Genomic DNA, 18,517 nt, shown 5'->3' with positions numbered 1-18,517 from the left:
ATCAAGGATGAATTTCCCCTAGTGAGATTATCAAAGCTCACAAATAAAACATAAAATAGCTCAACCAAGTATCAACAAGTAAAAACCTCCTTTTAACTGGTGTACATGTCAATGTATTTGTAACATCCTTGAAGGCCTTCTGCTTGAAACAACCACTCCAATTCCAGAAAGAAAAGGGTTAAATTTGTTGCTCCTATGTTTTTCTGAATTTTTTTAAACCACCTAGGGAAGATGAGAGTAAGACAGATAAAACACCTGTTTTAATGAGTGTTTCCATGGAAACTTCCTGGAATGGTGCCTGGTGGCTTATAACCCAAGGCCCTTCTCTATTTCATTCCTTTCAAACTAAGCTGATTTATGTTTATGTAGATTCCACCCTCATCAGTAAAGTGAAAAAGTATCCATGTCATCGGAGAAACTGCGATTTGGTTTGAGCTGAGGGGACAAAGGGGGGAGAGAGTAAGATTCAGAAAGGAGATGAAAGCAAGAGCCAGAACCAGGAATTCCCTCAACATAGTACCATCCAAAAGGAGACAAACACAAGTAACAGACTGGGAAGCCTGGCAGTTAGCGACAGTGAACAACTACTGGGGAAAACTGGTAACTCTCACCTTTTTTCAGTGAAAGGTAGTTCAGTGTACAAGGCACCAGGGAGGAAACTCCTGTGCCAAAGATGATTTATAAAGAAGTCCGTAAGCGATTAACTTCTTTAAAAACAGCACCCAGTATTCTCTGAACGAGTTTGACCAAAATCAAAAGAAGATCTGACCTGAACGCCAGATGAGACAAGAATTGATCTGAAGTAGATGATTTCTAGCATCTCCCACAGATAAAAGCCATTAACAAGGAGAACCTAATAGCGTACAGAAATTGATACCTAGGAGAATTCAGAGTTAATCCAAAGAATTTCCACTAAATATCATGCCTCATCTAAGCAAAGTAAAGTGTTAAGATCTCAAGCTTAAATCTTTTCCTGAAACCTTATATCCAGCCATGTGTACGGTGCTTAAGAGTGAATGAAATGTAACTTCACAATCCTAAAACTGTAGATGCATTTACTCCACTGAAATCTTCATATTTGTGTATTTACATACTTTAAATTAACTGACATTCTAGGTTTAGTTTTGAAACAGATTCATTCCTATGCTGATGGGCCAGAATCTGTTATCAGTTACACTGATGTAAACTAATTCAATTTACAGTAGAACCTCAGGAGATATTAACACCAGAGTTATGAACTGACCAGTCAACCACACACACCCTTTGGAACCCGAAGTTCGCAATCAGGCATCAGCAGAGATACAAAAAACAAAAAACAAAAAAGCAAATACAGTACAGTACTATGTTAAACTTAAACTACTAAAAAAATAAAGAGTAAGTGTAAAAAAAAGAATTGACAAGGTAAAGAAACTTTCTGTGCTTGTTTTCATTTAAATTAAGATGGTTAAAAGCAGCATTTTTCTTCTGCATAGTAAAGTTTCAAAGCTGTATTAAGTCAATGTTCATTTGTAAACTTTTGAAAGAACAACCATAACCATTTTTTTTCAAAGTTATGAACATTTCAGAGTTGCAAACAACCTCCATTCCCCAGGTGTTCGTAACTCTGAGGCTCTACTGTAAACAGAAAACTTCAATTTACACTGATAAAACTGTGGCCAGAATCTGATTTGATTTCCTCCACTTGACAACAAAAAGGGCTAAAATGATATTTCTGTACTAACTAACTGATCCTTTTTTATTCAGCACATGCAACAAACCCGCTGCAGTCTAGAAAAAGTCTAGGATTTCTGTTCTTCAAAAAACAAAGAAGAAGAAACTGGGTTTCCCTTATACAAGCCAAAAAGACCTTCTGCAGCTTCATTAGATCTTTGATTAAATTACAATAAATTTAGATTGTTAAAAAATTAGCTCTTCTCCTTTCCCCACATCTTTCCCATTTATAATCAATCGCTGTCCTGAATGCCACATTCACATCCCTACCCTCACCACTATCTTACTCTTGGTCCTTTTTTCTCCCATGATGTTTGTCATTTGTGATCCTGCATTGCATTGTTCTAGACTCTCTTCACAATTTTCAGTCTCTATAAATTTAGCACACTTTTCCATGGTTTCTTTTGATTTTTGAGATTTCTCTTTTCCTCCTTTATTTTCTGCATCTCTATTTCTGTGTCTTTACTTTTTGTTTCTTCCTCATCCTACTTAAGAACACAGGAACGTCCATATTAGATCAGAACAAAGGTCCAGGTGGGTTAATACCAAATGCTTCAGAGAAAAGTAGAAAATCCTCATAATAGATATGCCATTGGGATATACTTGTGTATGCTACCTGTCTTCTCCATTCTGTCTTCTCTTTCAGACAGTTTATTTTTCTTCCTCCATTTTTCTTGCCATATTCTCTACTTAGATCTGCCATATCTCTTTCTCTTGATTTAAATGTGCACTTTCTGTCCATCCAAATCTATTCTATTCTATACAAGTTCTTATATTAAGCTCATCACTGTAGCATCTGATCATTACCTAGTAGTGCATTAAGCAACAGGAGTACGTATTTGTCATGTATTTGTTCTTTTGTTATGGCCCTTATTTCCTGTGGGATATTGTTCCTGTGGGATATTGTTTATCCCTTTAATCTTTTCTCTGTCCCCTGCCTCCTTCCCTGTTCCCTTCCCTTGACCATGATTTAGAAGTCTTACTCCTAATTAAAAGGCCTCCACGTGCTCTTAAATTTCCAGGTGGAACAGGGAGTGCCAATCAGAAGTGCTAACACGTATATTCTACATTGCAGGAACACTCAATCTCAGCGTTCTCCACAGACTAGCATCCCTCAGCTGTAAGTATTATGAATAGCGTATCAGAAATCATAGCTAGGAACATCATGAAGGAAAAAGGCCCATGAAAGTTGAAAGATAGACTCACTCTTAACTATGCTTTAGGCTACTATTCACCAGTAAAATGTGCTGAAGGCATAACGTTAAAACTGTGAACTCTAAAGACCTTTGAGGATTGATTATGGTTCTACAGTAATTTTATGTTTTTTAAAATGTATTCTACAGGTGCAATCTTGAATATATAAGTAAAATTTCCTGTTTGTTTATGAAATAATATATTTAATATATTTTAGCCCTAATCTGATACACAAGAGACTTGTTCAGGTCTCTTAAGTTTCATCCTAAAGATTTCTATTAAGATTTTTGACCGCCAAACTATTCATATCACAAAACAATTTTTCACTCCTAGGAAATGTTCTTGGTTGGTTTTGCTTCCGTTCTAGAATTGAGAATTGTACAGTAAATACTTGAACGTCTGCTGCTTTAGCATATGAAACGTATGTTCTGCTCTGTTAACACATAGCATAGCTGTAATGCACGATGGCCAAAGCGGGCTAGTGGCAGTTCAGAGCAATGGTCAAGTATACACAGGTGGTGGGCAGCCAAGAGGTCAATACGTATCAGAGGCAGTCCAGGGCACTGGTCAGAGTTCTCGCAGAGGTCACTAGTTAGGAGGTCCAATCCAAGGGGCTGGGTCAGCAGGTTTAGGCGATGAGCTGACAACTCAAGGTCAGGCAACACAGCAGGGCAGCCAGGCATGGTCAGGCGAGGCAGTAAGATAAGCTTATGCAAAAGTAGCAAGGCAACGAAATGGCCTGTTGCTCAGAGAGCTTGCTCTTCCTGCTGGGGTCTTTCTATAGCCCAGATATCCTATGAGAATGCTGTCTGTCCAGCCAGTCAGGGGCCTGGCACACGGCTGCGGTGAGGCTAAAGGCTTGAGCACTAAGGCTGGTGTTAGGACAGTTCCAGGGTGATGGTTCAGTGTTCTGTCATGGCATGGAGGCTAGGGACACCATCAAGAGACTCAGCAGAATGGGGTTCAATACTGCCATCCTGATAATAGCTAACCAGAAAAAAGTATAAGTCCCATGCAAGATCACTGGCAAGATCGGATATAATCCTAAAGCTTCAGCAGACAAATATTATAGTTAGAAAGTACCTTACTTTATATTAAATATTTCACTTTCCAGTACATATACTCCCTTTCTCAAAGAGCTTATCTTACTGCCTCGCCTGACCATGCCTGGCTGCCCTGCTGTGTTGCCTGACCTTGAGTTGTCAGCTCATCGCCTAAACCTGCTGACCCAGCCCCTTGGATTGGACCTCCTAACTAGTGACCTCTGCGAGAATTCTGACCAGTGCCCTGGACTGCCTCTGATACGTATTGACCTCTTGGCTGCCCACCACCTGTGTATACGATAGCATACATGAATAGATGTTTAAAAGATGTTACTAAATAGCACCAAAATCATAAAGATCTTAAAAAATCCTTAAAAAAACGAGGAGGGGGGGATATTCACTATAGAGGAACAGAATCGTTCATTCCACAGCACACCCCCTAGTATTACTGCAGGACATAAAAAAACAAAAAGATCACAAAATGGGACTAATTGGTTAGTTCACTCAGGCTTTAGTCATTGAGCATCAAAGATGCCAAGCCCTATTGCGTTAGTTAATTTCTTCAGGTTTAAGATGCACTTTTCAGCAGGCTGTACTGGAGCAACCTATGCCCTATGCACATCAGAGACAGTGGCTCTGTCTGCATGCCCCTACTCCCATGCTATGGCCACCACTTCCTCTTGAAATGGTTGTGGCAGAAAGGAGGGTAGCAGCTTAAGACTCCCATTTTCCCCCACCTCAGGCTCCCCCTCACCTCAGGACAGTGGGTCCTGCAGTTAACTCCCTACTGAGATGCAGTTCACCTCTCTCGAAGCTTGCGTTTCAGGCTGACTGCAAAGTCAACCAGCTGTCACTGCACAAGTTATATTTGGGTCACATTTTCAAGTTTTTCTTTAATGAGTGCCAGAAAACAGAGGGCTATAAAATTATTTTTACATTTGAACAAAAGCCGAGATTCTGATGTAACCACATAACTTTGGGAGCTGTGAACTTAAACCAGCCTTTGTTCTCAGAATAATGCAGCTAAACTAATTTATTTTTTAAAAAAGATAACCATTTTACTGAAAGTGAGCACATCAACAGAAATTGCTAAAAATTCTTGCACAATAATCTGAATTTGTGCACTCCATGCAATATCCATTGTCCCATATTACAACAGAAATATAAATTGTTAATATTTCAACTTTTAATTTATTTGTTACACTGTCAACAAAACTATATAATTAGAAGCACTATCAGACTCAAGATCATTCATATTATTTAGCTCTACTTACTAGTCTGTTCCTCCATATTTAAATGTGGTATAGTCACTCCATTGTATTAGAAAACTATATTCAACTCCCCAAGGCAGAGTGGCACAATGAGCCCCAATTTCACATCAGCAAACCCTAAATTTCACTGAAACATTTATTCTACCATGACATTCCTCGCATTCGCATCCTCCCTGACTCATACAAAACCATGCACATCTCAGTTAAATATATTTATTCATTTATAACTCATCATTATTATTTTGACAATTTTTTAAAACTATGGTCTCCAAGTAGTTTAGCTCCATTCCTGTAGCCTCTGCTCTCCTTCCTCCAATATATGCCAGGAAAGGGGGAGACTGTAGCCAGCTTCTGAAGCTCCTTTCCACTACTCCCTAGGACTTCATTATTGTGCTATTCTCTACTTGGCTTATACTTCTCACTCCCTCCCCTGACACTCTAGCTGCAAGCTCAACTCCAGCTCTTGGTTCTACAATTCCGTGCTACCTGGATACATCAAACAGTGCAGGGATTATGCACTGTAATTCAATTAATGCCCTCTTGTGGGGAAAGCTAGAGAGCAAGAGGCACCAGCAGGCAGGTCCTGGCAACACAAAGATATAAAAGTTGTTCAACACATGGCCGCAGACAAAATGGCTAATTCCATAGCAAAAATGCTGAGTTTTGTGGCATTTGGAAAAATCCCAGTACCATGCTCCACCTTGGTCTTAAGAGATGAATGAAACAGTTTGCAGTTCTCATAACTAATCTGACAACCAGGACCTTTAAACAGAACAGACATGATGCAGGCTACAAGTGCTACACCATAAATAATATATACAGATCTAGTCTTTTTTTCTTTTTTTACCTGTTCTTCCCCAATAGGAGGACACGTAGACACCTCAGAGTTGAAAGCCCACTTATTTCCTCTATCTGATTATCATATAAATCTAAGAAAACAAGGTGCTGCAGATTAGAGATATTCTGGATCCGAGTTATAAAGTTATGTTGGAAGTTTAACAGGCGAAGATGTTCTTCCCCATCGATAACTGGACAAACTGTCAGCTTTTGCCTGAAAAAGAAAGATTATAAATAATAATTTTGTAATAATTAGAAAATTTACAAAGGTAAAGTAAGTGATAGAACAAACTCTCCCTAGTAGGAATGAAATATATTTGTAAAAATAGTGCACAAATGTAAATTATATCCCAGAATCCTGAAGAGATCATTACAATTTTCAATATTCTGTTTTTGTTTTGTATTTAGTGTTCTTTTAATAATCTTAACTACTCTGATAATGAAACATACAGAATAAAGTAATTTCATTGCACTACTTTGTTAAATGTCATTTATTTTAAGAACTGTCAGAATTACGGGATGTTAACTGAACTTAATACATAAATTTTGCATCAAATTATATTAAGTATGGCCAGAGGCTTCAAAATGTTTCCTAAAGCCTCTCTTTTAATTATCACTTATTTAATTGTTACTCAGCAGTGTTACTACAGAGTCATCATCTCAGTATCAGCACCTTTGCGTCAACGTTATCTTCCAACAGCTAGTGGCTGCCTGGATACCACATCAGCAGTCCATATTTATACTAATACCAATCAAAAACTATGCTTTTACTATTTTTGGGGGGGGATTAATTGGTTTATTGAACTTTTACTTTATAAAATTAATAAATGAAACAATACACATTAAATATGACAAGTAAAAACAAAGCCAATCTAGGCTATACACAAAAGTAAAACAAGTTGTGGGAGTGGTACTGCAAAGGGTTATAGCCCCTCTGATAGTGGCTTCTAGGAGGAATCCCACTGAACTCATGAGACTCCTTTTGGGAGTATCTACATGCTGGGATATAAACTTTTGCATGCTGGGGATTTATACTGTTTTACTATTTCATTTTTAAGGCCTTTGCTTTTTTACTATTATTCTAAAAGTTATGTAGCCAGAAATGACATCATAGCCACGATATGTAAGCCCAGAAATTCATAAAACCCAATAGACAAGTTAACAAGTGAGGGTGAAATCTTGGCCCTGCTAACCATAACAAAACTCCCATTGACCTCAGTGGGGCCAGGGTTTTACCCTGAATGTGTAGATAATTTTTCTAATCTTTCTACTAGTTAGGAACTTGACTTTTAAAAGAATTATGCATCATTAATGCAGGACTTTATCAACCTATACATGAAAAGGGGTAGAATATAATACACTTCTACCTCGATATAACACTGTCCTTGGGAGCCAAAAAATCTTACCGCATTATAGGTGAAACCGCGTTATATCGAACCTGATTTGATCCGCCGGAGCGCCCACCCCCCCCAAGCACTGCTTTACTGCATTATATCCGAATTTGTGTTATATCGGGTGGCGTTATATCAGGGTAGAGGTGTATTTTTACAATGTAAATATGGGATGCCCATTTATAAGGCATCTATTAGGGATGGAAGAATCAAAACAAGTTGCACTAGAGAAGAGAAAAAAAATCTCCTTTAAACAAATTTATATAAAATTAAGATTTTGTAACATTCACAAATTCTACTGTGACTTGCCACCATTTTTTCCAGACTGTTGGACAAAAGATAGTTACAGGGCACTCCACTAGCTTTTAGCACTGGCTTCAATTTCTACCTAGGGTTTTGACACCAGCTGGGGAGCTCCAGTGCACATTTTGAGGTGTTCACTCACATTGTGACATGCTTTCTCTCCGGTGTTTCAATACCTGCCACAGCACCTGCTGTCCACGTTTCAGCACAGTATTTTTCTTGTAAAACCATAAAAAATACATGAACTAGCTTTCTTTGTGGCGCTTCTTAAATGTTTTACTAAATTTTTCTCTGTACACTGGTGCCCAAGCTAGGGTGTTCCTGCACCTCCCGTCTCTCTGGCATTCAGACTCCTTAGTACATCAGTACCTGCTCCTTTATACTGTTTTCTGGCAACAGTAACATCAGCTTTAGTGTTAATGTAAATCGGAACATTTCTGATGTGTCACCACCAAATTTGGAGGGACGTGGAAAGGGAATGTCTTGGAAGGAAGGCTGTTCAGCTTCTCTAAAGCATATTACTATGGCAGAATGAAGTCCAGGACGCATGATCACGTTCCTTGCATTGCCTGACTTCGAGTTAATCGTGATTTTTATGCATTCTTTTTCTTTTGGGACATTTCTTGAGCATCTTAACTAGGGGGAAATAATTATCTATATGGAAGAATGTAATGGTCAATTTATTGGACTAGGACTCAGGAAATTAAGGTTTCATTTTTGGCTTTGCTACAGACTTCCCATGTGACCAGGAGTAACTCACTTAACCTCTCGGTGCCTCGGTTCCTCATCTTTAAAAAGGTGATAACCATACTTCTCTACCTCAGAGGAGTGTTGTGAGAACAAATTTTGGTAGTACTCAGCCACCACAGTAATGGCTGCCAACATAGACCATGTCTTCATATCTGTGCACCATCTACCAAAATGGGGGCCAAACTTTAATTGGGGCCTCTGAGCATTACTTGAATAATACTAATTAATAATAACAGAGAGTCTTTAGTTTAAAGATTCTGGCATGTCAGAATTCAGATTACAAAGCAAGCTATAGGAGTTAAAATGCAAACGTTTGCCCATTCAAATATAACAAAAAAGATATCTGTCAAACTTGAAAAAAAGTTAGCTCTCAAACTGAGACCAGGCACGAATGGAATATTTGTCAAAGTTATGATAAATTACTTTGAAGTTTTACATAGAAGCTTTCAGTATCCTGATAGCATGACACAATTAAAAAAAAATCCTTTTGAAGTGCAGTGCACATTTTTCTCATCTACACAACATGATACTTATACCATTCTCAAATTTATCTTATCGGAACATTCCTCACCTTTCAAGGGTCAGCCTATCAGAATTCAGTATTTTTTCATCAGTAGCACGATGCAGAATGGGAAATGCTGTGATTGATGCACTGCTCCCAAAATTTATGTTATCTATTAGAAAATCATACAAAAAATAACTTGAATTAGAAATTTTAAAAGTTGCTTTATTAATTCTGCAGAATAACGGTAGAACATTCCTATGTATCAAAACTTAAAAGATATCCATTGTTCACATGTGTTAGGACTCAATCATGATACCTAATTGACTCTACCCAATGTTTAAACTAGAATTAATATTTACCCATGTTTTCTCTTGTGCTATTTATAAGTTACTACAACCATACTGTACATATGCTTCTAGAAACATAACTATTAATTTTGTTGATTTTACACAGCTTGATACCAACTGATTGTTGTAAATTTGGAACCTGCTCAAAGTTACCTTTATTTGTATTAGAACACTCCAGAATCATTCAGACATCAGGTTACAGGTTGCAGTCATGGATTTAACTGCAATATCTGAACTCTGAGGAAGACATCTTCCAAATGAAACAGAGGTGAACTAGAATTATTTTATTTTACTTCACCCCAACTTTGAGCCTATAACTGGCTATTCCTGAAGTTAGACATATTTTTAAAGGGGGAAACATGTCATGTGGGTGCGGAAGATGATATTTTAATTTTAAAAATACAACAAAATGAATCAGCCTAACATTATAAGGTTCAGTCAAGTAAGTGCTGAATGGAATTACTCACAAGGTCAGGGGTTCACAGCACCTTATAGGAATGGGCCCTAATGTGTCTCTCTCTCTGTTATGGTGAAAGAAAGGAGGGGCTATTTTGATGACTTAATTTAATTGGTTACTCTGGAATCTATAGTTAAATAATTGGCAGGGAGGAGAAGGGGCTTAAAATTCATTAAAACACGTACAAAACGAAGCAGCATGCAAACCTCTGACTTATTTGGAGAATGATTCACCGAAAAAATATTCTTCTGAAATAGGTCGCTATGCCCGTATCCCACCATAAGAATGGGGGCTCAAGTCCTATAGCTGATCTCACAAATTCCTCCTTCCCTTATAATTAAAATAAGTTTAAATTTGGGTTGGGGTGAGGAAGAAAGTTTGAAAGAAGCAACAAAGTTGACACATCAAAAAGTTCATTCCTTCTTGCTTTAAGCCTAACGTCAGATTACACATACTGTGATTAGGTAGAATTCTTGTTTTTAAACATAACACTTTCAGCACTTTCCCCTAATTTTTATGCTAAATTCCTGGAGGAACCCAAACTCTGTTTTTATTTCTTTGTGGGGAGCAGAAAGGGAGAGTAAGATAATTCTCACAAAAAAGAAAGAAAGAATGAATGAATGATGGGGAAAGGGGGAATATAATGAATAGATAGGACCAAAGAGAAAATTAAATAAGTTTAATCATAGCTGTTTGGATCAATACATGCAAGATCAAAAGACTTGAAAATCAATCTGAAACTTAACAGGAAGCCTGTGTGGAGTACGGTACAATACTGGACAATGGTTCATACGGACAATATAAAATTTAGGGAAGAAGAAGAAATCTACATTTTAAAAAAGATATCCTTTTAATGTAAAACTATAACTAACAATTTATTGATAAGGTTCATTCTGATCCTCATAATACAAAAACAAAGGAGTAGTAGCCAGTGCTTTCTGTTTAGCCACACATACTGGCAGCTGGAGTGGCATAAGAAGTTGTAACCTATAAACTTTTCCACAAGACACATAATTAGAAAGAAAAAAATTGGACTGCCCATCAAAACAGACTAGTCTCCATAGTTACCTGAAACATTTGGACTGGCACTATGACAGCCCTGTCGGGTTCTGCATTTTGTAGGAGTATGAATAGAAGAATCCCCAAATGCTGATAGACAGCCTGCACCTTGTTTCAATTCCAGACCAGAAAGATCTGCCAAATTGGCTGCTACTGGGACATACACCTGCTTATTACGCACCAAAGGGGTCAATAATCTTCCATCTCCTGGAGCAAAATAAATAAATAAATAAATAAATAACCAAAAACCTGCAGTTCATTGCACAATAAAATAAACCACAGGCGCTGACTTTCCAAGGTGCCAGGGGATTCTCGACCCCTGGCTCTCACCCAGACCCCGCCGCTACTCCACCCTTCCCTTAAGGCCCCGCTCCACCTCTTCCTGCCCCCGGCTCCACCCCTTCTCCAAGTGCGCCCCATGCTCGCTCCTCCTCGCTCCCTCCCAGCCTCCTGCACGCCACGAAACAGTTGTTCATGGCAGGTGGCGGGGGAATGGAGAGGCACTGATCCACAGGGCCCACTGGTGGGCAGGGGCGTTGGAAGCTGATAGGGGCTGCCAGTGGGTGCTCAGAACCCACCTTTTTTCCCTGTGAGTGCTCCAGCCCCAGAGGACCCACAGAGTCAGCACCTATGAAATAAACTACATAAGCTATCTAGAAATCAGTAGTTTATTTGTCTACAAAACCATTACTTTAAAGAGTATTTTGTTTATTTGTATTCTTTAAAAAGAACTGGACATGCTGTGACAGAATACACCCCTGTATTCATACCCTACACACTACTGTAATAACCTTTGTACAAGTATGCCTTGTAAGGTATCATCTGAAAACTCATAATTTGTTGGCGAGTATCATCCCGATAAAATGTGTGGCAACATTATTCATGAAGTTATAAAATTTCCCTGTATGATGTTATTAACATATGTTCCAAACCCCCCACTACAGCCAAAACAGAAGTTGGCACACAGGTCTGCCCTAAACAAAGGAATGTGTTTACTGCTTAAATGCAAATTAAGCAGAGCACAGAGTCATCAAGCATGAAGTGAAACAAAGGAAGCTCAGACAGGTGAAAAAACCCAGAAGGGAATATCCTTCCACACAGATTCTTTGATTCCTAGTGCCCAACTGGAAATGTTTCTCAAGAGAGAGACTGAAACTAGAAAAAGGAGGGACAAACATCCCAAGGCTCCCCTTTCTTTCTCCCTATCACTTCACTTCACTTGAAGCAGCAAAGGAAACATCTCGGGGAGGGGTCCTGACATACAGGGTTTGGTCAGTCATACTGCTGAAAGCTTGTCCTGAGAAACTCTGCTTGAATCTGATAAGTTTGTTAAGTTAAGTATTAGTAAACATTATTTGTCTTGTAACCATTTCTGACTTTTGTACCTCATTACTTGCACTCACTTAAAATCTCTCTTTGTAGTTAATAAACTTTTTTATTGTTCTGTCTAATCTAATGTGTTTAAATTGAAGTTTCTGGGTAACTCCATTGGGGGTGACAAGTTGTATGTATATCTTTTAAAGGAATAACGGACTAAATATAATTTGCATTGTCCAAGAGAGGGCAGGGCAGTACAGGACATACATTTCTGAGAGAAATCTAAGACAGGGGGTATTGGGGTCACCCAGCAATAAAACCAAGGTTGGTGAGAGCCAGAGTGTAACCCAAGGGTGTCTGGCAGGCTGCAGCCAGAAACAGAAACTTATGCTGGAAGGCTGTTTGTGAACAACTTCAGCAATGCACTGTAAGGCACCCAAGATCGCAGGACAGGGGTGACAGTTGCTCATTAGTCTGGATTGTACTGTGGTATGTCACACATGCATAAAAAACTGAGCGGTGTTTGGAGACTTCTATATCACTAATCTAACCAATCACAAATCCTGTAGGATTGCAGGCAGCAGCAACATGGCAAAGAACATGATGAATTTTATGGCTCCTTCCATCCTCAGTACAACTGGCAGTGAAATCTTAGATGGCGTATTCCTCCCAAAGGCCAAGATGTTTTGTTGTTTTAAAAAATTCACTAGGAAAATGACCCTTATTTTCTCCCCACTGGAATCATTCTCCTCTTTAAACAGGACTTTGATCTCAAAACTGTCTCATCTAGTTCAACCAACCAAACAAAAATCTTCTTCTGGCACACACAGTGAAAGAGCTATTCAATTATCCCAATTATTGAAACACTGAAACAGATTTAGGAGGAACAGTCTCTGAATTTTTTGAGCTCATGGAGCCTATGGGTACTGACAGAATAAGAGACAGTAATTACACACACACACACCAGTTGAACATAATACATTTACATAAATGAATATTGGTTACTTTCTTACTTTTGATACCAAGGGGTATCATCAAAGTAGATGGTCCCCATATTTAACTTATTTCCCCAACCTTATTCAAAAGAAAACTATTAGTTCCCCAAAACTAGGACTGTAACGGTGTTAAAGAGCTAGTTCCCCAGCTAAGCAGCAAATTAACAGAGTGTGATATGTCGGATACCTAGGTTTACACTGAAACTTTTAGTCTCCCTACCTGTTTTGGTAACTAGACAGTTCTGCAAGTGACAAAATTCCTGATTCCAAAGTACTTCAAAGAAGTGTCAGAAGATCGAGAAATAACCTTCTTCCAACATGATGGATTAACAGCCTTTTAAATATTTAAATTCTATCATTCAAAGATTAGACACAGCACAGACTATGACAGTGCAAAATTCCCTGTGTTGCCCTACAAATGTAATATTACAAAGTTGCCATGAAATGATGGACAATTTATATGATTTTTATAAAGCAAGACAGGATTATTACATGAAAAACTATATTACCAAAATAATGTATTGGTAAATAGCATTACATGGTAAAGCAGCAAACATCACCAAGATTACATTATTACAACAAATTTGAAAACAAACAAAAAATAAAAGCTAGAGCTAGTCTCCCCCATGGCCATGCACCCAGATGAGAATACACTCATGTCTTTCATATGCCAGAAATAATAATTATTTTTTAAGTGTGCATGAAATAAGTTTCTGTTTGCTAATCACACTTTTTCTTTCTATAGTTAACGCTGTTATAGACGTTAACTAGAAAAGGAAACTTTACCTTGTTTTCCTGAATAGTTTTTTTCCAGATCATGTTGCAAGAGCCTGTTGTGGAAAGACGACTGGTCTTTATTTATCCTGAATTCAAACTGCAACACAATGTTTAAAATATGACTTATATGAAACAAGATTTTTAAAACACACCTATTGTTTTACAATTAACTGTAATAAATTTGATACACAGTTATCATAATTTATTTAAGTTAAATATTTCTTTTCTGGGGAATGATCATTAATACCAGATTTACTCCATGTTAAAATGTATTATTCTCTTCAAGAAGGCAGTAATATTCAGATTTCACTGTATAGTACTACAAAGACTTCACATGACAGGTTTATTGAATAGGCATATTATAAATATCTAAAACAAATAAGACAATATTATGTTCATTTAAAATATTTCATTATCAAGAAGAAAATGGACGGAAGGTAAAAACAGTACTGCAGTTAGGCTGAGGTTTTCAAAGCTGCCTAGAGAATTTGAACAAACACTTCCCATTAAAATGAATAGCTACTGGGTGCCTACATTATTTTGTAAAAGCAGCAGAGAATCCTGTGGCACCTTATAGACTAACAGATGTTTTGGAGCGTGAGCTTTCGTGGGTGAATACCCACTTCGTCAGACGCAGGTGAGGTATTTCGTGGGTATTCACCCACGAAAGCTCACGCTCCAAAACATCTGTTAGTCTATAAGGTGCCACAGGATTCTCTGCTGCTTTTACAGATCCAGACTAACACGGCTACCCCTCTGATACTTTACATTATTTTGCTGGCTTGGAAAATCTCAGCCAAAATATGTTATTTATAAAACAGATATCCATTAAAAGAATAATTCTATTGAAGATCAGCTTTATTTTTCAAATACGAATGCAGTAATTCAGTAGATTGAAATAGCCTCCAAAGTCAAATTTTGCATGGGCAATATACAATTATTTTCAGGGTAGTAGGCATGAGTACAGTAACAAGAAATCAGTTTTCCTTAATAATGAGTCAAATACATCCTGGAGACTGGCACTGGAGGGGGAGCAGTCTCCACTTGGCCACTCTTCCACTTCCTCAAGTACATAGGCAAGAGAAAAAAGATGGGGATTGAGAATTGACTTCATCCCCACAATACCCTGGGCCAGCATAGCTGAACTGGAGAACATGTACTCCACCAGATAGACTCCCACCAAGAGCAGCACGAAAAACAAAAGGGAGGCACAACAAGATGCTGAAACTTATTCTGGGTTCATAGCAAAGCAAAGATTGACTCCAGGGCTTTTATTTTATATAGCCCCTGTCCTCATTGGCTGAAATAAATCATTACAAAACAAAATAATAAAAACTAAATATTAAAAACTATTTTAGAAACAAGAGTATTTTTTGCATCTGTATTAACTAACTAACTTAGTTATGTTTCAGTAATTTAAAAAAAAAAATGTATTTGGATCTTACTGGTTTATTTCTCTCTGCCACTGATGAGGTTTGGATAACCAGATGAAGCCCACAGTTGTTAACCTGTAAATTGAAGGGGAAAAAAAAACAGACTGCATTTTGCAAAAACTGAATGCTTAAAACAAAAGGCCAAATATACCTTATTAATGAAGAAAATTCCCTGAATATAATAATTCATCCAATAAAGAAGTCTATTTTAGATAATATAGTCAGAATGGACAAAAGTATATTCATTTCTGGTAATCTGTACTCACTGACCCACCCTCATCATACTTTCTCTCCATTTTACACTCAAATGGAACTCTGGTCTACAATGCATGCATCTTTTGGCAGTATGCAGAGCAGGAGTGGGCAAACTATGGCCCACGGACTGCATCCAGCCTGTCAGACGTTTTAATCCAGCCCTCGAGCTACTGCCGGGGAGAGGGATCTGGGGCTTTCCCTGCTCCTCATGGCTCCTGGAAGCAGCGACATGTCCCCCTTCCGGCTCCTATGCATAGGGACAGCCAGGGGGCTCCACATGCTGCCCCCGCCCCAAGCGCTGCCCTGCAGCTCCCACTGGCCAGCAACCTTGGCCAATGGGAGCTCCACAGGCAGCAGCATGCACAGAGACACCTGGCCACGCCTCTGCATAGGAGCCAAAGAGGGGACATGCCACTGTTTCTAGGAACTACTTGAGGTAAGCACCGCCTGGAGCCTATACCCCTGACCTCTTCCCGTACCCTAATCCCCTGCCCTGATCCCCCTCCCATCCTCAAAACCCCTCGATCCCAGACCACAGCACCCTCCTACACCCCAAACCCCTCATCCTCACCCCCCCCAAACCCACACCCCCAGCCAGAGCCCTCATCCCCGCCTCATACACCCTGAACTCTTCATTTCTGGCCCCACCATATAGCTTGCACCCCCAGCCAGAGTCTTCACCCCCTCCCGCAATGCAACCCCAAATTTGTGAGCATTCATGGCCCACCATACAATTTCTCTACACAGATGTGTCCCTCGGGCCAAAAAGTTTGCTCACCTCTCTTGAAGAGTATGTACTCAAATAGCCCCCCAGCCGAAGTTTAAACAACAGTGCAAACAGTGAAATAAAGACACATCTGAAGGATGTGACTGAGGTACAAAGCTACACACACCCTATACCCCACTGAAAGTGGTGTGTGACGTAGATGTAGTCTTAGTCTTAAAGCACGCACACAAAAACCCAGCTTGAAATAACCACTTCTTTTCGGTCCTCAGAGGTAGTTACATTAGGTCTATTTTTAAATGGAAAAATATCCCTCTTAGACTTTTTTTGAGGGACAGATACCAGGTTTTTTAATGTTTATTATTTACATTACAAAGCTTAAAGCTAATCTTCCAAAACATTTCTAAATAAATAATCACAACTGTTTAGTAGAAATGTACAAAGCAGCTCACACACCCAGGGGGCACAGTGTGAAACATACACACATGCAAATATACTTCCTCCTCCTGATCATAATCGCTGCCAGTGTACTATACAACCTGGCAAATTTTAAGCTGTCACTGTGTTGCAGTGCTCCCTGAAACACGTGTACAGTGATACAACCAAGCAGCATCCAAGGGCAACCAAACAGCCGCTGTGACTACCTGCTCAATTCCCCATCTCTAGGAGTATGAGATGCAAAAGAAAAAATCCGAACATTTAGCACTAATACAGTAATTAGTCCTGACAAAGATAAAATTTTGACGTGCGTTTAGCAAAGGGAGCAGCTTTCCCAGCCTGCGTTTTCACAGGCGCACGAGCAGAGTGAGGGGGGGTCTCCTGGCAGGTGGGTTGGGGCGGGGCGCGGCTGGGCACGGCCTCGAAGGGACAGCAAGCCTGGGCATGGGTGGGGGGATCCTGCGAGGGAAGAGGGGATGGAGCCATGGCCACTACTGGTGTAATAGACCCAGGGGGCTGGGGCACTGCCCCCGCACTGGGCGCAGACAGGCAGGATATGTCGGGCGGGGACCAGGGCGCGCGGCAGGCGCAGAAGCACAAAGCTCCCCGAGTCAGCCAAGATCGGAGGCATCCAGCTCACAAGCCCCGCACCTGCAGCTGGCGGGGCCCCTGCCTCCCTCCCGCGGCTAATCCTCTCCCCTCATCCCCGCGGCACCTACAGCGCTGGGCCCGGCCCTGCCGCCCCCGGGCCGGAACTTGCTGGGCACCATGGAAACGAGTCTCCCCGACCGGCCACCGCCTCTTCTTTGGCCGGCGGAAACCTCTTCCGAGTCGCCATAGCAACCACCACTTCCGGTCCAGCCTTTCGCGCTCCGGCTCGTCCCCCCGCCCCTCGGCGGCGGCAGGGCAAGGTGTAGCGAGCCGCAGCCTGAGCTAAACTCACGGGCCGCGGAGGCGCAGGCTCAGCCGGGAGGGGAGCGCTGGCCGCGGTGCTGAGCGCCGGTTGCGGGCTCTGCTTTCTGTGGTGCCTGGGCCTTGTTCATCTCACATCAGTCTCAGCTGCTCCCTCCGCCGCCCCCGCTCTTCCTTTCGCTGCCCGCCGGTAGCATTGCCCCGACAGGGCGGGCTCGGACGTTATTTTTCGTTCCCTGGCTCTTGCTGCTCGGTCAGGGCCAAGCGATATGGCGAAGGGTGGGGGGTGAGAGATATCTGTTGTGCTTTGTTTTTTAAAGCCAAAATCAACTTCTAATCAAATTTGAGTCAGCCCTTTTAAAGCTAAATTATTTTGTTAGAATAAGAGATCAAGCACAGGAACACTTGACCAAGGTGTGAGTTATGTCAACTTCTGTATTTATCAATTTCAGATTACATGTGAATTTGAAACTAAACAAACACAGCTAGATACTGATCAGTCTAGTGAGCTTACACCTACTTCCAGTCAAGAAAGTTTGTTGTCAGTGGATGCTGATATTCATACACTTAAAAAGGAGTACAAAAGTCTCTTTGAAAAGACCTTTCCATTGTCGCATAGGTAGGTCGGTTTACTGTTCCTTAGATTTCCTTTGAAATCAATTAAATCACATTGCAGTTACACAAGTGTGATCAACTTACTCCAGATTTTCCCCCACTCATTTTAACAGGTATTCAAGCAAAAGTGAAAGTATCTGGTAAGTACTTTGTGATGCAGCCTCTCAGATAGATTAGTCTGTTC

The 18,517-nt window shown here is 40.2% G+C and overlaps 1 protein-coding gene across 1 annotated transcript in view; it reads right to left on the bottom strand.

Annotated features, from left to right (window-relative positions):
• The window catches only part of LRRC49 (leucine rich repeat containing 49), a 149,634-nt gene extending 131,990 nt beyond the window's left edge, over positions 1–17,644 (bottom strand). Inside the window, 7 exon segments of the mRNA XM_032779850.1 lie at positions 6,066–6,269; positions 9,071–9,173; positions 10,877–11,074; positions 13,966–14,053; positions 15,402–15,464; positions 17,526–17,611; positions 17,614–17,644. Of these exon segments, the coding sequence (XP_032635741.1) occupies positions 6,066–6,269; positions 9,071–9,173; positions 10,877–11,074; positions 13,966–14,053; positions 15,402–15,464; positions 17,526–17,611; positions 17,614–17,644 (773 nt within the window).
• Between the last annotated feature and the right edge of the window lie 873 nt (positions 17,645–18,517).

The sequence above is a fragment of the Chelonoidis abingdonii genome, chromosome 9, assembly GCF_003597395.2.
Source record: "Chelonoidis abingdonii isolate Lonesome George chromosome 9, CheloAbing_2.0, whole genome shotgun sequence".
In the NCBI taxonomy this organism is placed as follows: domain Eukaryota; kingdom Metazoa; phylum Chordata; order Testudines; family Testudinidae; genus Chelonoidis; species Chelonoidis abingdonii.
Note: the sequence above shows the minus strand (reverse complement) of the source record. Positions and strands in the feature narration are given on the sequence as shown.